The sequence below is a fragment of the Podospora pseudoanserina genome (genome assembly GCF_035222485.1).
Source record: "Podospora pseudoanserina strain CBS 124.78 chromosome 7 map unlocalized CBS124.78p_7, whole genome shotgun sequence".
Taxonomy (NCBI): domain Eukaryota; kingdom Fungi; phylum Ascomycota; class Sordariomycetes; order Sordariales; family Podosporaceae; genus Podospora; species Podospora pseudoanserina.
Genome location: NW_026946671.1, coordinates 924,179 through 946,198, shown reverse-complemented (window position 1 = coordinate 946,198; position 22,020 = coordinate 924,179). Strand labels below are relative to the sequence as shown.

Genomic DNA, 22,020 nt, shown 5'->3' with positions numbered 1-22,020 from the left:
GTAAAGTGAAAAACAGTAGGTCTGCACAAAGTCACCCTTCGGCGGCATCATAGGTTTTGAAGATTGCGTTGCCCACAGGCTGCCATCCATAACCACAAACCACGCTCGCTTGTTATCAGCAGCCTGTCAATATTGGAACGTCACACAGCATCCTAGGGCTGCAGCAATGGCCAAGACCTACTCGAACGTATTTTCACAGACCGGTAGTCAGTATGGAAAGTTCCCTTGTTCCCAAGGACATTTTGACAGTTCCGTAAAAGATTGGCCAATGGAAAAGCCATACAAAACACCCTTCCCATAGCAGTCAAAGACCACGCACCTTACGTAGGTTTCATGAGAGAAGGCCACTTTTAGAGTCCTGAGACCAGCTACCTCCTCTTGGTTTGAATGATACATCGCAGAGCTTCCTCGAGAAGCCTCAGCTTTGCCGTGCAGTTCAACATCAAAAATTCCATAAACATCATTACAAAGAAGAAGCGCATCTCGGCATTGTACCTCCCATCAACTTAACCCCCCACCCCCAAAAAAAAAAAAAAAAGAAATCCATCCTCCCACGTGAAGAAGAGAAATTTACGAGATCGAGTATTAGTATGGTGTTGACATCGATGACTGTAACCCCAAAGCTATCTGATGCCAGTTATGGGGCTACTCATTACTCCTTCCTCCAACTGGACTTAGCTACCCCTTCCTGACCACCCCTTCCCCTCCGCCCCTCGCTCCAGCTTCAACAACAGGCCCAATCCCCACCACCACCACCCCTATCCAGGCAGCAACCCCTCTACTTCCCTCCCGAGACAAGAACATTCGACCCATGTGACTCCCGTCGGCAGTAAACAGCTTTGGTCTCTTTTTATGCCATGGCATTCGATTCCAGTTTGATGACTGAACCGGGCTAAAGTGGTCTCTTTTTTTTTGGTATCTTTTTTTTCTTATATTCTTTTTTGCTATATTTTTTTGGTCATATTTTTTTGGTTATATTTCTTTTTGTTATATTTTTTTTTTTGGTTATATTTTCTTTTAAAAAAACATTGCTAGGAGCCGCCTCGCACCACAAAAAACGCAGGATCAGCTCAACAATTAAAAGTGCTCAGAATCGTGCACGAGATAGGCGCTCCTAGCGCGATCTCACCCGTATAACTCAGATAGCGTGTGTCATGCCAACCATGCCCTCATTCAGCGTGAGTTTGATTCCAGTTCATCGATAACAATACATGGCCAACTACAACAGAAGAGAGGACTGCGAGACAAGGAATCGAAGCCAGGAAAGACACTTATCCGGATGCTGATTTGGACCATGTTATTCTTCGAGACAGAGTGGTACATGGCTTGTGTTTTCCGTGTGTGAGGCATGTGGTTTTGGTACCCATGTTGGCAATGTTTCGGGCATTGGTGACGGATGCGCTGTTCTAGCCATCAGGTATGTCCAAGGTAGGTAGATAATCTCCACCAAGCTAGCTGCGAAAGAGCTTGTGTATTACACGCGTGGTTTAACGTGACTATCAACATGTACCTTGCTTTGTGTCTACAGAAGGGATATACTCGAGGTGGGTGAATCGGATACCAGGAGATAGTTGAACGAGGCTATGACCATTTGATCAGCGCTGTAATATGGCAAGACATATCGATGCTGAGAAATCCGGAATCGAAGTACACAATCAACCGACAGTTTGCAAGTAAATCAGTACTAATTCGAAAAGTTCTCAATTCAAATTCAAATCTACCAACCCCTATTCTTTCTGCCTTCTTTGTTGCAAAACTAGAGCCTAACCACCAGGGCTGCTCTCCTTGCTTCCCACAACACTCACTCTCTTAGCTGCCGATAACTGGACTGACTTTCTCTGCTCATCTTGAAAACCTCCTTCTAGACCTCAAAATCAAGAAAACCAACACAAAAACACCATCTTTTCCCTGACCACTCCATAAATATGCTTTGATCAAACAACTCAGTAACTCAGAATGCAACTTTTACCACCTCCACTCCTGCAAAAAATGCCACTCTAGCAAGTGCAGCAACGAGACAAGAAATCGCACGCAACGACAACCACGAAGACTAAAGGCATAAAGGGTCCAGAATATCATCAGAAAAACACCAGCCAGAAAAGAAGGAGCTGAAGGGTGAACATAAACAGAAACAACCACGCTGTCCCAGTCCACCACCCCAACCTCCCGTTTCATTCCAGCGATATTCATATTTCATCTCATCCTTCTGTACTCTCTCTCTCTCTCCCTCTTCTCTCTCTTTCATCTCCCAATTATAACCCCAACCTTTTGTACAAGAAACCCACAACACAAACAACGCCACCAAACCAACATCTATCCCTCTGAAAAAGAAAAGAAGAAAGATGTGTATATAACATATGTTCCAAAGGGCCAAGAAAGAAAGAGGGGTATATTAAAAACATTCAAATCCCGCCTGGCAATGAACAAGTCATCACCAACAACAAAGATTGAACATCATCAACAAACAGAAAAAAGCAAAACATGAGAAGAAATGAAGAAAACTTTCTTGACCCGTTGGAACACATGTGTATATAACCACCCACTCCTCTTCCCCCTCTACTGACACCTCCTGTCCCACAATGCATTCTCTCTCCGTCTTTCCTCCAATGATGAATGATGATGAGAAGATGCTGAATGATGCCCGCCCCCGCATTGATGAGAAGAAAAACAAAGCCAAGCCCGCAAACTCCCAACGCTATGCTCCTGACAAATGTTAAACACAAAAAGCTTTGTATGAACAACGAATATAAAAAACCAAGCCAGCCTCTTTTTCAAGAGGTGGCAGGAAGAGAAAAGGTGGGGATGAAAGATGGTCGAGTAAGCTTTTTCCAGTCCACTGTCGTTGCTGTTGCTTGCTCATCGTCGTTCAATCACTCCAGTCATCGTTCGTCTCTGAAAAAAAAAACGAGCAAAATCCAACAGCACATAGCAACATAATCCATCATCAAGACATGAACACATGTTCATTCCCCCCCCTTTCCTTCCCTCCCATATAATGCCCATTCCATCTCCAATTCCCTCCTCTCTGTTTGTGCCATTATAAACTGGCGGGGTATCACAGAATGATGAAAATGATAAGAATTTTCGGCAATAATCTTCTTCTTCAGCCTAGCGTGCGACCGCTGTGGATCGCTTGCACGCCGGCAGCTCGAGGTGTGATTGAGTGGGGTGAGGCAGCGCCAAAGTCTGCCGGCTCGTGATAGTCTGGTGGAAGGCTGGTGGGGTAGCCGCCTTCCTCACTGAGCACGCTGAGATAACCACTCCCGACCTTGTCGCGGAGGGCCTCGATTTTTCTTCGATAGATCTCCCCACCAACGTCCCACTCCGTGTTGTTCTCGCCCGTATCATAGACAGGTGGAAGTTGCGGAATGACGCTGGTGTCGATTCTGGGGACCTCTGGCGCAAGGCCTTGAGGAACTGCAACGGTTTCCCCAAGGACGTTCGCCGTTGGCCGTTGTGTGTCTGGTGGTTGTGAGGTCCGGTAATTGGACTCTGGCTCGAGCACTGCCGTGGTCTTGATACTTGGCACGCGGGTCTGATTGTCGATTGGCTGGGCATGGGGTATAGGGGTATCATTGGTTGCCAGATCGACAATCCGCCGCTTGGGTGCTCTCCGGCGTCGGGTAGAGCTGGTGTTGACCTCGCTCGAAACAGTCTTGGGCTGAGGACGCTCTTTACGAAGGACAGCGGGCTCCTTGATGGGGGCATCATAAATGATAGCCGGCTTGCTCACATCCACGGCAGGAATCTCCTCGGGTGGCGGCTTGACCACGGGAACAGCAGGAGGCAACGCCACCCTCTCTACCAAATACCGCTTCTCCGAGTAACTAGGCCCGCTTCCATCGATGGTGATGTCCTCGGTATATCCGGGTGTTTGACGGAAGAGGTTGAAGATGGTGATGCGGTAGTCGCGATGAGTGCGTGTAAAGGGGTTGCCATCCACATAGATCTCTCGGATCTCGGGAATTCCCGTCAAGCGAGCCAGTTCTGATGGGTCCGTCAGACGGTTGTCCCGCAAGTCTAACCTTTCCAGGGGAAAGAGCTTTTCAATTCCGGCAAGAGACTGCAAGCGGTTGGCTCGGAGGTTGAGGGCAGTGATGGCTGGGAGAGGGTTGCGGGTGAGTGAATGCAGCGAGTCGATCATGCAGTGGGCAAGGTTCAGGGCGCGCAGCGAGGTTAGCGTGGCGACACTGTCGGGGATCTGGGTAAAGAGGTTAGACGACAGGTCGAGGGAGTGCAGGCTGTTGGCCAGTGGTGCCAAACTGGCGGCGGGAATGTTGGTCAAAGAATTATCCGTCAGGCTCAAGTGCTTGAGGAAGCGCCACTTGGAGGCTGGGAGGATGCCCATGGAAAGGAGGTTGGAAGCGCTTCCACGGCCGTTGTGCCACGAGTCCGAGAGACTTGACTGAGAGCTTCCAGAACCAGATCGCCGGATCTTGTAAGAAGATCCGCGCACGTTGGAAGAGCCGTTTCTGGAACTATGAGGCCGTCGGGGAGAGTGACTCCGTGGCCGAGTATCCCTTGCTGGTGACTTGAGCTCATCACTGTCAATCCTGACGATCGAAGGCCTCCTGCTGTCGGTGGGAGTCCGGCCCTCTTGGTCTGTCCCAAGTTCACTACTTAGAGAGCCGACAGGAAGATCGTTTGCCGATTTCCGGGCATCAGGGGAACCAGGGGCAGAGGTGGACTTTGGCAAGTCCATGTGCGACACCGTTGGACTTCTCCGAGGGCTGTTCACAGCTCCTGGCCAGGTTGACTGTGTGGTGGGTGATGCTTGGCTCTTGGATGTGCGGCGCCTGCGCTTGTCCATGTCGTCCAAGACAATATCGATCAGGATATCTGCTGGGTCCTCAATGCTGGCACGCTTGAGCGTGAGCGAACGAAGCTGTTCCGAGAGCTTATCCCAACCAAAGAATTGCCTAAAATCGATATCGCTCACCTCCAGTGCCTGGACGTTTTTGAAGACGTACAGAGGCACTGCTGAGTCAAAGGGAAACTCCTCGTAGCCCCTGATGAGACGAGCGCGCCAATCTGGAGCGAGTCTCAGGCAGGGAATCTTGGTAAAGGCGGAGTAGAGGTATTTCAAGTCATTTTGGATCGCCGCCTTTTGCCTTTCTGTTCGAGCGGCGGAAATACCCGATCCGATTCCGAAGCTGGCCCAAAGAGCGGACATGCCTGACATAACGCTCCGAAGACTGGAAACCGAGTGAATGGAGCCGACATCGGAGCCGCGACTCTTGGAACGCTGAGATTGCCCGAGGAAGGAGACATAGTTTCCCGAAGCCGTTGTATCATGCAGATTCTCCAAGCGAATTTTCATGGGCCCGACAGGTATGCTAAGCTCTTCGAATCGGGAGAGCAAATAAAAGAGGTGATGTGGGGTGAGGGCAAGCTTTGCTGACTTTACGCTGTGCGAGGTGAGGTTCAGCGAGCCCAGAGAAAAGGCGGCTGCCAGTGTGCTTGAGGTTGAGGCTGACGTAGCAGGCCGTTCCGGTATTGATGGGGACGTCGGTGCGTTCACAGGGGAAACCGACGAGACACTTTGTGAGGATCCATGGCGAGGTGTCTGCCGCCGAAACTGAAGCGCATTCGCGAGTGCCTTCTCGTGTGTTCGCACAAACGTTGCGAGTTGCTGTTCAGACAAGACAGTTAGCTTGGTTGATGGCGGCAGCAGCAGCAAAGACACCAAACATACCTTGACAAAAAACTCCCCGTCTTCCGAGTCCATGGTGTCGGCTAGTAAGAATGCATGGGGTTATGATGGTGACGATCAAAAGGAGCGGATGACTGCACGTCTGGAGCGGGGCGAGGAGGATATCGTCCAAAAACGCCTATCGGATGCCTGCCTGCGATGCAATTATTTTAAACCCTGGCGAAGCTGGGTGGAATTTCTGATGTGGCAAGGGTGGAACAGCAGCCTGCCGAAGTGTCATATGTTAGTCGGTCGATTCGTCACCTCGCACAGATGTGCTGTGTGTTCGGTGAGGAAGTGAGTCTGTGTTTTCCCCCAGCGGAACGTTGGGCAAAGTGTGGAAAGGCAACGAGGTCGGCCAGCCTGTCAGCGAACAATAATAAGGCGGTTCTATCGAAGTACACGGGACGGTCCAGAGACAGTTTCGAGATCGCAATCCGGGAGAGAAGCCGTCGGTGTTTAAAGACAAGTTGGGCGTAGCACAGCGGTCGTTCAAGCTGGCTGACAAGTGGTCAAAAACTAGGTATTGTCTAATCGGTCGGTTGCGGGGAGGGCAGCGGCTGTGCGGCGCGTAATATAAGGTAGGGTGGTTCGCTGGGACAGGACTCCGGGACCCCAACCCGCTTTGTGGTCATGCTCTGGTCGATATATGGCCGATGGGGTTTCAAAACCAAAGACCCGTTTCAAGGCGAATGTTGGTGCATTGCCGGTGTTGACAAGACAAATAAATCTTGATTTTTGTATTTGATATCGCGAGGCAGCAGGCAAACAGACATTGGTGGTTGTTGTGTGTTTCGAGGACTGCGAATGCTGATAACGGTGGTTCGGTGTTGGGCGGTACCAAAGAGGGCGGCTCAGCACGTACCCGTTCCCGGGCACGGCGATATGGCGAGGAATGAACCACAGATCACGCGCAAGCAAGCAGGAGGGGGCGGAGGAGCTGAGAAACCAGTCACCGGATATCGATCCAAAATTCGAGGGGCGGAGGGAGGTGTGTCGGTCTCTCTGGGCGATAGCCGGGGCGGAGGAGTGTGCAGGACGCGGTCGCTCGATAGTTCGCTGGCAGGCTGGACGCAAAACACGGCCAAGGAAAATACAAATGTGAAATATTCAACTTACCGGGAATAGTGGTGGCCGGCGGGAGACCAGACTGTTCGGACCCAATCCGGGGGGGCTCTCGGATTTCCGTCGAAAAAGGCGGCTGGCGGAACGGGTGCCCAAGCAAGCGACAGAGTGAAGTCGAACGCGGGTGCGGGGAAGGGTTGAGTTGGGTAGATGTGGTGTGGTTCGGTCTGGTGTGCGAGGTGAAGCTGAGTGGAGCCCTTCTGTATTATGTATGGCGAGATAGGTATTAGGGTGAGGGGTTGGGCTGAGGTGAGGTGAGGTGAAGAGTTTTCGACCGACAACAACAACAACAGCAACAACGGCGACGACGTCTTTCTGCTGCTTCTTCCTATCCAGATATCCCGGCGCTACCACCTGCAGGAAAAAAGAGAGAGAGGGAAAAGAAGGGGTCCTCTTGGTGGTGAGGGGGGCAGATAGCGAAATTAAAATACCAATCCAACCACGAGCTGCACCTTGCACGGGGGCACTCCAGATTGGCGGCACTGAAAAAGCAGCGCTACTGCAGAGATGGTGGCGCCTAGTGGTATCGGTGACATGCCTGTCCAGGACTGCCCTCCACTCCTAGGGTCTGCCTGCTGAGGTGCTTCCAAGCCTTGGTTCTTCTCTCTCTTCTCACCAGCTTCGCACTGTGGTCGTGGTCACCCCAGCAAACCGTTTTTTGGTTTTTCTCCATCCGACATCAGGGTCCTGAGTCCCGTCCTGGGTCTTGGGGGTCTTGGGTCTGTCTTGATCACCGGCCGAGTTGTCGGTCGGGTCGAATCCACCAGAGACTCTGGAGATCAATCACCATCTCTTGCGGGTCGAGTGTTTCGCAGCCCGTCTGTCCGATCACTGTGCCTCTCTGATGTACACACTCTCACTCTCACACTCTCACACTCTTACACACCACTCACCGTCATTTCGCTTTGACTGTTTCCTTGACGACCGCGGGCACCTACCAGACCACTACCACTGCTACCTACCACACTCGGGGCGTCCAAGTCCAACCTACCTATCTATCTACACTAGAAGGCCCCCTGCTGCTCCTTATTATCTGTCCGACGATATGATATTGAGAAGAATTATGCTATGCTGTCCCATAATCTATGGTTAGTTCAAGACATGCAGCAATGGAATTTCATCAAAGTGCAGCTGGACCTCTCCCTGCCGTCATCTGAACCCAGCCAAGTGCTGGCTGCATCACTGGATTCTCGAGCCAATGGCCGGCATCATGACCATATGCGGGGTTGCAGCGCTTCGGCAGGATGATGCATGTCTCAAGGCTGGTGAGCACTCACAACCTCTGGATGATGCAGCCACTTCAGCGCCCGGCTTGAAGCGCAGCTGCGGCGCTCACGTCGATACGAAAAAAAGGCTGCCTCTGTGAAGCGGTGTAGTATGTTGTGCTGTGGTGGCATAGTGTAAGGTCGTTTGTGGTGGGTGAGAGGTGAGCATTCGCGTTCATCAGCGGCGATATCATATCGGTTGGAGTCTGATATTGATATCCGGAACGGCGCCGATGAGCGGACGGAACTTCTCGTCAGACATTGATCACAGTACCCAGCACTGTACGGAGCTGATTTTGGAGCTGAGCAAAGGCTTGGCTGCACGGCAGATCAACAAATCAACCGCCCAAAGGAACTTGGACCATGACTTTTTGTGGCCTGGTGATCTTTCCCATCATGATCCCATTCTGATCACCCGAACTTCCGTGTAGCCGACACATGCTGATGCTCAAACATCTTCTAGAAATCTTTTTTTTTGGGGGGGGGAATGCTGTCCTCGACATCCACAAGCATCACAAGCATCAATGCTGTTTCCCCAGCCCTGGCGCTTTGTTTACTTCACTCGAACGATGGTCGCTAAAAAGCTCCGGGCCCCGGTAATTAGGTCCTTATGCGTTGCCCCGACTGGCTATAGCACCCAGATTACAGGCCAGCCTAAACATGTCGTCAGATCTTCCGTGCGCACTTATCTCAACCCGCCACATCTGTGCGGTCTTGGAATTCTAGGATGCTATTTAGCCCAAGATGATATCTCAAGTATAGGGTTGTATACTTACGTGTCGCTGACCTCGAGCAAAAGCTTCTCCCGCTCACAACATCCGGAGGGCAATGCGGATTGCCCGATGTTGCCCAGAGCCAAGCCCTGTCGACAAGGTCATCCCATGAACCCTAACATCCAGGGTTCAACGTCAGTCGCCATTCACCTCACGGGGCCCCGGCACGCCCACACACTCCCAACGACCTCCCTCTTTAAACACAAGGGCCTTGGCATACCGCTGTGATGCCATCCTTCCAGCATCCCATTGCTTGGATCAAGACGGGATGCCTTTTACAACCGCTTCAGCCGGAGAAAAAAAAGAAGAGAACGACATTCGAAACATTGTCGTGGAGCCCTGAGGTTACTCGATCACGCATGTCTATGACATGTCCGAGTTGGAGATCGATACGGCATTCAACTACCACGACGACTCCATCCTCAACTATCAAGCCAGCGCAGCACTTACACGTTTGTTGACGGGGCGGAATTATGTCATACTCTGCAGCAACCGCAACGCTCTCTCGTCGGTGATTGGGAAGGGTGGCCGAGTGGCATGTCATCCTGCTTCGCGGCTAACCCAACCCTGCAGCAGACAGCGTTGCTTTATCTATCTGCTATGCTCCCCCCACATTCAGAACACTTTACAGCGCTTGTGTGGACACATGGAAGCAACGCTAGGAATGGCTCTTGTCTGGAGAGGAAACCGGGTTGTACGAAAGGGATGGAGAAAGATCTCAGTCGAACACCCTCTTCTTTCTGGTTTGTTCGTTTTCCCCCTCCTCAGCTCTGTGTTGCATAGCCCACAATGCACATTCCTTCCAATGACCTAGAGATACGCCGGCCTGTCAAAGTCTGGCCCGGGAACGTGCATCTCGTGCGACCAACCGGTGGTGTATCGCCAAAAGGTGCGATCTTGCGGGATGGTGCGGGACATTCCGGGAACGATGTACTATCGAAGATTGCCGCCGGCGGGGTTGATGTTCAAAAACCCAAGTCCCTCCTTATGGAACAAAAGGCTCTGCCTCACGCCAGCATCCTGCGGTCTCACCGCCTCTGAGTCTCGAGTTCCATGTCGAGCAGGATAGGGTTCATTATGACTGGCTGGTTGAGCTTGAAATACCTCCGAGTGGTGGGCATGGTGCAGGAGTTGCCGGTTCAGGTAGCAAGCCCCTCCTTCAGAGACCAACATCACCACCATCCAAGATGTCTGTTTCTGAGATGCAGATCGAGTCCAGAGGTGTCATGGACCCAAGACAGATATTATCTCTCGATAACCCAACGGAGAAATCAAAGAGAACATCTTCGGCTCAAGACACCAAAGCTCAGCTGGATATGCCCGTCAGCGCCGAAGATCGTTGCTATCCCATGCCGGAGTCTCGCAAGATCATCTTGATCGACTCATTTTCCATCCTCCTCTTTTCCCAGCCCCTCTCTTCTTAACCAGTCGATGAATTTCTTGCAAAAGAGATGCCAAGAATGCACCCACCCATCATCCATCCATCCATCCATCCACCCAACCCACAACCATCGTTTCGAAGCCTTGCAGGTCTCATGCCGTGCCATTCATTTCACTTCTTCTCCCACTTACCTTACCACCAACTCCACACCACCCACCATCTAACATCCTGCTTCCCGTCATGAACAATGCGACATGGGCGGGTGGAAAGTGGGAGTTGTGTCCATGTGGAGTTCTGTGCATTACCCCGCCCTATCCTATCGCGTCCCGACGGCTTCGACCGTTGAGGAAAGAAAAAATGATGCCCTACAAACAGCAGTTGACCTTGTTCAACATCTCGATAATGACGTAGAGAACATCTGATGTTTTGAAGCCAGGTGATGCGGTTCGACATATCCCGGTGTAGACTGCCGTTTGTTCCGATCATGGATGGGCATTTTACCACCACATCATCTGAAGGGGATCATGGCACCTGAGAGAAAGCGCGGGGTTTTTTGTATCACGAGGGTAGAGGGAGGGGCAGTCGCCTATGGCGGTTGGGAATAGGAATGTGTGCGTATCGTTTCAAGGGTATAAGAGGCCTTGATATAACCCTGGTACACTATTTGGGGACAGGGGGTGAGCAAAGGTGAGAGGGCTCGGTGTATCCCGATTGGGAAAGCCTAGGTAGTGTATTGACGCTAGACCTCTACGCTGCATCCTGTCAAATACGGTATAACGTCGTCAATTACGTTAATTCTGGTGTTATACGAGGGAGAATTCTTAGGGAGTACAGCAAAGCTGGACATAGTAGTTTAAATCCTACTATTCAAGTGATAATTTTATTAATAGTAGATTAAAATAATCAATTTAATATACTCTTAACTAACGCTTTATTTAGAACTTCTTAATATTTTTATTATTATTTAAATCTCTTGATAGTTTTAATATCTTTGAAGTTTATTATTTTTTATAATATTTCTATAGTTTTTATTTAATAGTATTTATTACTTTCTTAAAGTTTTTATTATTATTAAATGTAAACTTATATATTTTAAGTTATATCTTTTTATTTTACTTTTTTGTAATAATATTAAATTTAAATCGTCAACTTTTTTTGACTAATTTTTTGGGCATTTTTAATATCAATAAAATTTTAAAATTTGATAAATTTACTAACTAATATATCATTAATAATTATGAATATTAAGATTTTATATTATAAATTAAATTATTTAAATATGATTATATTATGTTAAAATTAATTTCATGAGTCTCATTTTACAGCGAGTCACTACTGTAATACTCCGTAGTAGCAGCTTAAGCAAAAGCGTTATATACTGTAAAAGTATTTTATAAAGTACCCACTCAGTATTTACTCAGCACCTACTACGTATCTTCTTAGCATTTACTTAATACCTATCTAGTATCTACTTAGTAAAGTAAGCTACTGCAAAGTTTTATATCTGCTGCTATAGTAAACTGAAATAGCTTAAATATAAAATTTAAGCTATTTAAACCCTATAAATGCCTAGTATAATTCGTGAGCTAACCGACCTATAATAATCTATACTCTTAGTAAGCCGATAGCTAAATTTACTCTATTTTGTATAGCTATAGGTATATTTTTCGTAAAATATAGTTAAATTTTAGTTTGTAAAGCTGAACTTTAGTTCATTTGCCCGTTATAGTGTGCGAGGCTCTATAAAGCTATTGGAGGTATATAGTAGAAGTGAAGTGCAAGCTTTACTATAAGGTTAGAAGTTAGTATATAGTAAATAAACTATTTTAAATATAGAAGGTTATTTTTTATAATTTTGTAACTTAGTGTTGTAGGGCGCTGTAGCTGTATATCCTAGTAGTGAGCTATAAGTATCAGATATTGAGTCTTTTGCTGTCGCAAGTACTGTAAATGCGTGGCTATATAGGGCCTACAGGCATATATAGAGCATAATCTTTACTTTTTTTTAATTGTTATTAATAGTTAAATCAATAGTTTTTTTTATATATAATGCTTAAATACTTTATTAAATACTTAATAAATAGTTTTATAATAATAATAATATAGTTATAATTGCTTTAGAGAAAACTATTTTATAGTAATAATTTAACTATAAATTGTTAAATATAGTATAAGGTAATTAATTGTATCAATTCTAGTATTATGTAAAGGAAAGTTTTACGTGGTACTGTGAAGCTAGACCTGGTCGCTTAGGTTTTACTGCCAAGGTGATAATTTTGTTAACAGTGGGTCAGGATGACCAAACTTGACACATCCCCCAGAAAATGTGTACTTTTTCACAGTGCAAGCGAATGTTGAAGGGAACCAAAGTTGGGTCAAAAACCCCCACACGGAGAGCCGAATGGGACGGTGAAGGGGGGAATAGTGTGTGTGGTTCGCTTCCATCCTGACACACGGACCACAAGGGAATCAGATATTCAACACCACCACCACCAGGTCAGACATTCTCGCTTCCATCCTGTCTCCATCAGGTATGTGCTTTGTTAGCTCCTCAAGAAAGAAAACGGCACATTTAGACGCGCACGCGCCCGCGCGGGGTAAATGGGATTGGCAAAGAAATGATACGCCAATTCCTACCTACCCACCTCTTGTCTTCCCTTCACCGCTCCTCTTGGTTGCAAATCTTTTTCCATGTGGTTATATGCCGGCGGCGCTTCGACAAGAAAAGGAGGGGTAAATGCACACACAGGCAGCACAAAACATGGGATTTTTTGGTCTTGGTAAGTAGCTAGGGACCAGCAAGACGGCCGGAGGTTTTGCACCATAAGGTACCTTACCTACCTTGACTACTGCAGAGAATGTCTTTCCCCGAGGGGACTATCTATTTGTGAGGTTGTAGCGCAGTAGCTTCATGTTTCGTTTCCTTTCGCGAAGGAAGGGAGGGATCGTTTGACCCCTCACTTGTTCTTTTTGAGAGTATCGATATGTGGTGGGAGAACAGATCAAATAGCGGTCTGAGAACATCCTATCCTACCCTACCCTGCCTGCCGGTGCTGAAGAGAAAGAAGTCCTCGCCATGGGCTTGCAGTTGGTTCTTGCCGTAGCCGGGGGGTTACACTACATGATATCTCCCTTGGTCTTTTTTCCTTCGAATCCCTCTGTACATTAACACCGACGAGAATCTTGCCTTTTTTGGGGGCTGGTTTTCATGGAGGGGTGAGGTAAAATCCCTTGTTTTTTTTTTTTTTGCCTGCCTTCCCCCTCATCAGGAGGGGCTGGGGTTAAAGTGCTTGCATGAGGGATTGTGTATCAGTAAGTAACATCAACTCAGAGGCATGATTATGTGCATACACATGTATGTACGGTGCTTGAAGATTTTTTTATTCTCTATCTCATACCATTTTGTTTGCGCGGTTGAGCTCGAGGTTGGTTGTTTCTCACCGCTTAGGTCTTCGCTGGAATATTTTTCATACCCTTCGCAACGCCACCTCGGAGGAAGGATGAAAAGGATGGGCGCACAGCATACACACCTTCAAAAGGAGGGGGAAGATCTGGAGGGGATGGACGGGATGGAGGAGGAGTGGGAGAGAATGATTGCCTCCGTCTCCCCGGCTGGATACTAGGAATCACAACCTGGACCGGAGCATGGGGGATATTGCCGAAATCGGGGTCGGAGAACTCGGGAGACACGGGATAGATGTAGATTGATTGACCTGTGGGTAGCTGCTGTGATGAGGATGATCATGGACCCTGAGGTGATCATGGGGGCGGGTTTGGGCGCGGGGAAAAGGGCTAAGGTAGGTAGGTATGTTACGCAGATATTGGGAGCTGCATGTGTGGATGGACTGGGTTGGCGGTATGCATGAGTGAGAAACGGTGAAGAAGGAGGCTGCGGCGCGGGCTGTTTGAGCTATCGTGGGTAAGGTAGGTCAAGAAGAAGATTAAGGTGAGTCTTTGCAAGTATGTCTTGGTTCAACGTGGTCTGGTTGTTGGAGGCCCTGGCCTGGACCGCATCTGTCAGAGCTGAGCGGTTAGAATGATGTGCTGTTCACAGGGTCTGTCTTGTACAACTATTAGCCGAAACATTTGTCTGGGTTGAAGGGTTTGGTGGTTGACGCCTTTCATGTTGGGTAAGGTAAGACGTTGCCTGCTGCCTCCTGCCATCTGAACTCATGACTGCGGGATGACAGTTGTGCGCTAAGTCTCCTTTGAATGTTGGTTATTCACTGGGTCGTCGAGTCGGGGATACTGTCACTGCATAGCTGGTTTGGTGCGGTGGAAGCGGTGACCACATGGAGCATATGTCGCCCATTGCGCCGTGTATTTGTGGCCTCGTTGTCCGTTGTTGGACATAGGGCACATGGCGCACCGCACATGATGTCAGCTGGTCAAGGAGAGGATTGACATCTTGTAATCCAGCGGTGTCGGTCATCTAGTTGTTCAACATGAGCCCCTGAATATCTGCCGCTGCATAGATTGCCCCTTTTCTCGAGCAAGCTGGCTATTTGTGTACGTGGGCTGCAGAAATATGTCGTTGACCCGGATTGCGGCGACTGTGCCATTGATGAAGTTACACCTGCTAATATGAACCTCGCTGCTCTCCGTTAGAAAGAGGCGATGGCTCAAATGATCAGTTGTTAGACTGATTGTCGATCTCGCATGAAATTTAAAGTGATAAGCTTACAGCTGTAAGAGAAACGACAATGACAGGCGGTCCCGGTACACTAAAAACTATCCTCTTGCGCGAGCATAAGGACACCAGCGACGCCAACCGCTTGACCGACGTTAGCTTCTCGAGGCGAGAGCTTGTCACTCGCTCCTTCCTCACCACAACCCTCCGCCCTTCCACCAACCATCTCTACCCCATCCAAAGAGGAAGCAGCTACTCCCATAACTTTCCCCTCGTAGCCAACAACTTCCTCGTCCTCCCCCAACAAATCCAAGAGCTCTACCACATTAGCTAAGCTGTAGGTGGCTCTGTCCCCCCTCAACCATCACCACAGATGTCAAAACATCACAGGTTCGATTCCTCTCATGGAAAAAAACATCATGTAATTACCTGGTCAGCCACTTATGGCTCAGGATAACACCATGTATCATCAAATCATCAGCAATAGCTCTGGACTTGATCAACCCAGTTGAGCTAGATGACTGAGAAAGAAAATAGCAGGCCCCCCCAGACTTTGTTTCTGGGTGAGCCATCGTGCAATGAAGTGGGTTTGGTCACTTTGGGGGAGGGATGGGATTGCCTGCTTACTTGGTTGGCGCCTGTGGGATGATGAGTTCTTCTTTTTGATCTTCCAAGCAGACTCTCAAATATCTATTAAATACATATCATCCAGCTAGGTCGGGAGATTCTGATGAGTCTACCTTGGACTTAATCAGTCTAGAAGAAATCAGAATTGGGTGGGCTAGACTTAGTGGGGTTGGTGCAATGGAGCTGGATCACCTACCTCAATCTTGTAGACAAATTAGCAATTGGTCTCTTGTCATAGACAATGCTGCAGCTGGCAGGTTGCCTGGCAACTCTCATAAAGATGTGCAATGATGAGTTCTTTTTTCTCTTGCGTTGTGTAAACTGCTCGCCTCAACTCTATCCATCGTCAAACTGTCCTCTCACTGATGATAGGCAACTATTCTTGTTTCCATGCTGTGGCAACGAGCTTGCGCGTAATCGAGGCGAGTACCCGACTCCAACACGGAGTTCAACAAGTACGGCAATGCCGGCTGGGAGGGTTGCTTTGTGCTTGTGTCAAAGCTGGTGTCAAAGTTGGACTTGTGAGCCGTTCCTCTCTACGTGGGGTTATGGGACTTGACAGCTAGGAATGAATCATATGCCTCTCCACCTCGAGAGAATATCGATCAAAGGACGAATACCCTCTAGGTTTGACCGGGTTTTTGAAAACTGCCTTGGAAGGTTTAACATTGAGCAGGTTGTCTATTGTCTCGCAGGTGTTCGGGTGACGAAGACACGAAAGATAAACGGAAGCAAGTGGAGTCAAGCTGTCTTGGGCCCCTTCTTTCTCGGTTCCGACTTGAAGGGACGGTTTGATGAGGCAGGCGAAACGTGCCTTCTGTTCCCGTTGGCCGGTTTGACGAGACATGTCCCTGGGTTTGAGGTTGCACGCGGTTGCTGGACTTTGGCGGGAACTAGGGGCAGAGGATGGATAACCTATGGCTAGTAGATCCTATCAGTAAGGGTAGATAAGGAAAATGATCGTGACAAGCAGCTAATGGAGCTGCGGTGTGGAGGAACGGTAACTTGTATCCCGTGATTGGAAAGGGTAACTAAAAGTAAATGGAGAGGACGAGGGGTCGGAGACCGATGTGTACCCAAGCTGGCAGATCTATTCATTAGCAGTTGAACTTGAAAGTCTGAAAATGAGTGCCGACGGAAGTCTTAAATCAACGAGCATAAGAGCCGGATTACGAAAGAAACAAAAGTGGCCAGTCATATATGTCCATTCATACATTCTATACATATCAAAGTTAACCAGTAAGCACGCAAAACACGCCCATGGATAAACACATCTATACTTGTCCCGTTTCATCATGCTAAACTCCGACACAACCATCCTTTTGAAAACGCAAAATAAAGAAGAGTTTGTAATCACAACACCAACCGCCCTGGCTCATTCTCCAACACCAGCTTCACTCTCTCCAAGAAGATCTTTGCTCTCTTCTCCTCGTCTCTGGGGACCTGCAGGCTGAAAACGTTGGGTCCAACAGCCGACAAACCGGGGGACAGCTTAGAGGCGGTGGCCTTGAGTTTGGGTGAAGGGCTGGCAGCCAGAATGTCAAAGATGTCCTTCTTCTTCGCAGGCGCAGCAGTAGGCCTGGGAAGGACAGCTCCCTTAGGAGTAAGGGAGCCTACCTGGGGAACGTAGGCACCCCTGGACACCTTGGCTCCACTGTGGGCCTTGTCTAGACCAAGGACCTGGTTGAAGAGCTCATCAGCTGTGGGTTGGTACCCCTTGGGCACCGGAAGTTCGTCGTTGGCCAAGTCGGTGGCGCGGGCGATGAACGTAGAGATAGGGAGGAAGATGCCGAGGGAGTCGTTAATCTTCTTCTGGGCCTGGAGAACCGCTGACAAGGAGACGGGGAGAGTAACAGTGGCTTTGACGGGCGCCGGAGGAGGGGCAGGAGCGGCTTCCTTGGCGGACTTTCCAACAGGAGCAGGCTTCGCAGCAGCGACCTTGATGTTGCTCAAATCCAGGTGGGATTGCTTCTCGAATCGGGACTCAATCTTGGCAGGAATGTCGGCCTTGATTTTGCCGAGATAAGCCAGAACATCACCCTTGAGCAGACGTCCGTTGGGTCCGGTGGGGGTGATCTTCTTGGCTTCGGATTTGTCGAGGCCATTAACCTTCAAGAGGTGTTCGACAGATGGGTATAGGGGATAGGTCCTGTGGATTGTCTTGTGTCCGGGCTTAACGGCGGCTTTGGGGGTGGAGTCGGACTTGGGTGGCTCGGCGGGTTCGGAGGGGTTTGGGGGAGCCGGAGTATAGGTATCCGGAGCTTCCGCAGCCTTGGTAGGTTGAGCGGAGACCTCGTCAGCGGGAATCTCGAGGGAGCTAATGTCATCACCCTCTTCGGCGACGACTGCTATCCGTGTGCCAACTTGTACACTCTTGCTTCCGTCGCCGTGCATAATCTTCATCATGATGCCGTCCTCCTGGGCCTCCACATCCATGGTCGCCTTGTCGGTTTCGATCTCGAGGAGCACATCGCCAGCCTGGAACTTTTCGCCCTCCTTAATCTTCCAGCTCGCAATGTTGCCTTCGGTCATGGTAGGGGAGAGGGCAGGCATGGTGAAGTTTTGAGCCGCAAGGGCGGCGGCCGATGTTCGGAAACCTATATGAGGGCATATTAGTGACGCGGGCTTTTGCTGTGCTCGAGCTCAACAGAACGGACTTTTAACTGTGACATCCTGCTGCAGTCTTCTGGTGGCCAGGCGCGCAGACACGCGGCAAGCAGCCGCAAAGGATGCCATGATGATGACGACGATGCTGGTGGACTCCGACGAGGTTGCGAACGTGGGGACCTTTCAAAGGGTCTCGAAGAAGGGAGCTGGGATTATGTATCCAAAAGTGCCAGGTTCAAGAACGGTTGGGGAGCCACCAAAAAAGCTTGGGCCACCTGCGACTAAACATTTTTGATGGATCCAGTCGACAGCTTCAAGGGCCAGGGTCCAAAGAATGCGACCGAGAAACCCACTTCCTCCCACGCCGTCGACCCCCATGTTCCTTGTTTGTCACCTCAGCTCGGGAGAAGCCGTCTCGCATCTAATCGTAATCTAATCTCTTTTATCGCAACTGACGCCAAGCTGCACCTGTCGCCGAAACATTGCGCCGGCACCGACATTTTTTGGCTGGTGCAGTAAAGTGACAAGGCCTCTACATCATCGTGTAAGTGGCCAGCCAATTGCACCGCCTTTACTCAAGGTATGATATAGCTTCAGGATTTCAGGAAACTAATACAAATAATATCCGAACTAATATCTCCTCAGATGGCCTCCTTCTCCCGAGGCCTGCCGGCTCAATGGCACTTCTTCACCCTCCGCCAAACCCAACTCTCATCCTGCAAATGCACACCACCACCCCTCCAAACCCGCTTCTTCACCACCTCCCTCCGCCTCCTGAAGAAAGCCCCTAAACCAAAAGTCCCTACACCACCAGCCCCCAGACCCTCCCTCCTAGTAAAACCAACCCAATCAGTCCCCAAACCCTCCATCTCCCCCCCTCCTCGCCTCAACCCGCGCCCCTCCCTCCTCCTACGCCAACATCATCGCCCAAAAACCCCGGACCCTCCTCTACGAATCCCCCTCCCACCTCTGGTTCCGCACCGGCTGCTTCGCCTCAGGCATGTTCTGCATCTCCTACTCCGTCTACCACTACTGGACCATCCAGCTCCACCCCCCCGAAGGCCTGGCATGGTGGATCCCCCACGCCTACGGCGTCATCTGCCTCGCCATGGCCGCCATGGCAACCTACTTCATCATGGGCACCGGCCGCATCATCAAGACCATCACCGCCGTCTCCTCCTCCTCCTCCTCCCTCGTTAAAGCAGCCGCCAAACCCTCCGGCCAGGGTCCCCTGTACATCGAAGTAACCGCCCAGAGGATGTTCCCCTTTCTGAAGCCAAAGAAGAAGCTCTACATGCCTCACGAGATTGAGCTGCCCTTCAGGATGAGCAGCATGTTTGAGTACAACAAGCGGATCGGCGTTGCGGTCGAGGAGCCGTTGAGCGTGGCTGAGCAGGTCAGGAGGCAGAGGGCCGCGATTGAGGCGGCCAAGAAGGAGAGGGAGTACACCATGAACCATCTCCTCACCGCTCCGTTCAGGGACGCCAAGAAGGCTTTCAAGGGGGTGTGGCCGGGCATTGTGAGGTCGTTCAGCAGGGAGGGCTTCACCAAGATCGTGGTTGGAGGGGTGACGTACAAGTTGGACACGACGGGTGGGTGGGCGTTGGATGACGGGAGGGCGATGGATAGGTTGTTGCCTATTAGGCCGAATTCCGTGAATCCATAAGCTGGTGTGTGAGGTGGGGAGATAGAAAATTGTATCAACAGACTTGTACATATGGTTGATCTTTGCATGATGGCCTGGGTCAGCTGAAAATGCAAATCACCAAATTCAAGAAGCATGGAAATCAACTTGTCAAAGCTCTGAACAAAAGCTCATAACCTCCATAATCACCTCGATGTCTTGCAGAGCACACATCTCTTCAACTTTGTATCCATCCATATCGCTCACCTAACCTCCCCAAAAAGTTGTTATTTTGAAGATATAACCAGCCAATCACACCACCCCGTTTCACACCTTTTTCTCCCGCCCCACATTTTCTCGTTCCTCGTGAATCTGATTCATTCCACCACCTTTCATTCATCCCAATCTCAACCCCCAAACATATCATTTCTCTTACAAAACAGCCAAAATATGAGAGAACTAACCCTCATCCTAGCCTCCACCCCCAAAATGGGCATCGGCCTCTCCGGCACCCTCCCCTGGCCCTCCCTCAAGAAAGAAATGGCCTACTTTGCCCGCGTCACCAAACGCTCCCCTTCCCCCAGTGTTCAGAACGTCGTCATCATGGGACGCAAGACATGGGACTCCATCCCGGCAAAGTTCCGCCCTCTGCCAGACAGGTTAAATATTGTTGTCAGTCGTTCCATCGGGGGGGTTGAAAAACGGGAAGACAAATCACTCTGGGCTGGATCTCTGGAAAAGGCGCTGCAGTGGGTTGGGGAGGACGGGAAGGGGGAAGCGGGGAGGGTGTTTGTTATCGGTGGGGCGGAGATCTATAAAGCTGCGCTCGGGTTGAGAGAGACGAGGCGGATTTTGTTGACGAGGGTGGAGAGGGAGTGGGAGTGTGATGCTGTTTTCCCGTTGGAACTCAAGGAGGGAGGGGAATGGCAGAGGGTGGAACAGCAAAAAATGGATGAGTGGGTTGGGGAGGAGGTGCCCAGGGGACGACAGGTGGAAAAGGAGGGGACAGACGACGAGACGGGGTATGAGTTTGAGATGTGGGAGAGGGTTGATTAGGCTCACGGCACGGAACGTATAACGATGGCGGTTTTTGTACTGTGTTGGTCGGGATATAATACATTCCATATATCGTACACTCCCCCCGCCTTCTTTCCCCTCAAGAACCAAACCTCGACCCCTTCACCCCTTCCTTCACAGCCGGCTCACTACTGCTCAACCCCTCCGCATCCATCAGCCCCTTCACCTGCGAACTCGGCACGTCCACCCCTCTCAACTCGGCCTTCACACCCCCCACTCATCAAACACCCTCTTCCCCTTCATCACCAAATCCTCCTCCCCCTTATGCGCCAAATCCGCCATCCCCCTCCTCATATACCCCACCACCGCCGCCAACCTCCTCACGTCCACATTTTCGTCAGCCTTGTACAAATTCCTCCAAACCGCCCCGGCCAAAACAGCATCGCTATCCTTGGCCAAGGCCTCATCATACGCCAGCACCAACCCCCTCCACTGCACAAACAAATCCTTCAGATACTTCTGCCTGATCACCCTCGACGTGAGATTATGCACCAGATCCATCTTTGCCTCCGCCTCATAAAAGAAATGGTTTACAAGCCCGTCCTGAAAGGTCGTTTGTTGGATCTTGGGCATGTCGCGGAAGCGGACGACGAGGAGGTACATGTGTAGCATGGTGACCTGGGACCATGTACTGAATGTTGGTAGTAGTCCCATTTCTGTCCATCACATTAGCATGTAGTTTGGTTGGTGGGATAGAAGGGGGGAGACAAAACCCTCATGCCAGACACCCCCCTTGGCAGAACCTCCCTCCCCACCACCGCCCCCGCTCCTCCCAATCTCCTCCCCGTCGGGAGTGTGCTTCAGCTTGGACGCCTTCCTGTCTTCGGGGTCGATGGTGTACTCTGCCTGGGCGGCGCAGGCTTTGTGGAGCTGCTCGGTGGCTTGGTAGATCATGTAGGACCTGCCCGTGGTCTGGGCTATGCCGGTTTTTTTGAGGATCTCGGCGAGGGAGATTTGGGGTTTGGGGGTGGTGTGGAGGGGTCTTTTGGTGGTGCTGCTACATGGTGATGCTGGGGAGGGGACTGCTGCGCGGGCGCATTGTGAAGAGAGAATTCTGCTTGTTTGGGTGGATGTTGGGTGTATTTGACCTAGTATCGAGATTGGTCGCCTTGACAGGCTGGCGCGACAGCAACTTGGGGTCGCCATTATTGTGTTTCTGGGGGTTTGTTGCGGAGGGAGGGATATGGGAGCTTCCAAGCTCAACGTCATGGAGCTCAAA

The 22,020-nt window shown here is 50.1% G+C and overlaps 6 protein-coding genes across 6 annotated transcripts; 2 read left to right on the top strand and 4 right to left on the bottom strand.

Annotated features, from left to right (window-relative positions):
• Positions 1 to 1,570: 1,570 nt before the first annotated feature.
• QC764_709530 (uncharacterized protein) lies at positions 1,571 to 5,728 on the bottom strand (the record flags this gene model as incomplete). The annotated part of the gene is made up of 2 exons (XM_062950574.1): positions 1,571 to 5,632; positions 5,696 to 5,728. 2 exons carry the CDS (start codon positions 5,726 to 5,728, stop codon positions 3,104 to 3,106), a joined length of 2,562 nt encoding a protein of 853 aa, XP_062796602.1. The 3' UTR covers positions 1,571 to 3,103.
• Positions 5,729 to 5,862: 134 nt separating this feature from the next.
• QC764_0104710 (uncharacterized protein) lies at positions 5,863 to 8,026 on the bottom strand (the record flags this gene model as incomplete). Its single annotated transcript, XM_062941107.1, is given in 5 exon segments — positions 5,863 to 5,878; positions 6,812 to 7,164; positions 7,249 to 7,443; positions 7,460 to 7,589; positions 8,001 to 8,026. The coding sequence occupies 5 exon segments, from the start codon at positions 8,024 to 8,026 to the stop codon at positions 5,863 to 5,865; spliced, it is 720 nt and encodes a 239-aa protein (XP_062796601.1).
• An 8,654-nt stretch (positions 8,027 to 16,680) lies between these two features.
• On the bottom strand, positions 16,681 to 18,494 carry PDX1 (pyridoxine biosynthesis protein). The gene is made up of 2 exons (XM_062950573.1): positions 18,151 to 18,494; positions 16,681 to 18,090 (listed from the first exon to the last, which is right to left on the bottom strand). Exons 1-2 carry the CDS (start codon positions 18,227 to 18,229, stop codon positions 16,847 to 16,849), a joined length of 1,323 nt encoding a protein of 440 aa, XP_062796600.1. The 5' UTR covers positions 18,230 to 18,494; the 3' UTR covers positions 16,681 to 16,846.
• QC764_709510 (uncharacterized protein) lies at positions 18,395 to 19,766 on the top strand (the record flags this gene model as incomplete). The annotated part of the gene is given in 3 exon segments (XM_062950572.1): positions 18,395 to 18,478; positions 18,746 to 18,934; positions 18,954 to 19,766. The coding sequence occupies 3 exon segments, from the start codon at positions 18,395 to 18,397 to the stop codon at positions 19,764 to 19,766; spliced, it is 1,086 nt and encodes a 361-aa protein (XP_062796599.1).
• On the bottom strand, positions 19,209 to 22,010 carry cbp3 (Serine carboxypeptidase 3; the record flags this gene model as incomplete). The annotated part of the gene is made up of 2 exons (XM_062950570.1): positions 19,209 to 21,457; positions 21,515 to 22,010. The coding sequence occupies 2 exons, from the start codon at positions 22,008 to 22,010 to the stop codon at positions 21,006 to 21,008; spliced, it is 948 nt and encodes a 315-aa protein (XP_062796597.1). The 3' UTR covers positions 19,209 to 21,005.
• Positions 20,175 to 20,780, top strand: QC764_709500 (uncharacterized protein; the record flags this gene model as incomplete). Its single annotated transcript, XM_062950571.1, has 1 exon — positions 20,175 to 20,780. The coding sequence occupies one exon, from the start codon at positions 20,175 to 20,177 to the stop codon at positions 20,778 to 20,780; it is 606 nt and encodes a 201-aa protein (XP_062796598.1).
• Positions 22,011 to 22,020: the final 10 nt, after the last annotated feature.

Bases quoted from the DNA above. Each gene is read 5' to 3' on its own strand.
- PDX1 (XM_062950573.1), bottom strand. From the start codon at position 18,229: ATGGCATCCTTTGCGGCTGCTTGCCGCGTGTCTGCGCGCCTGGCCACC. The intron at 18,091-18,150 runs GTCCGTTCTGTT...GCCCTCATATAG, and splicing joins GCAGGATGTCACAGTTAAAA to GTTTCCGAACATCGGCCGCC.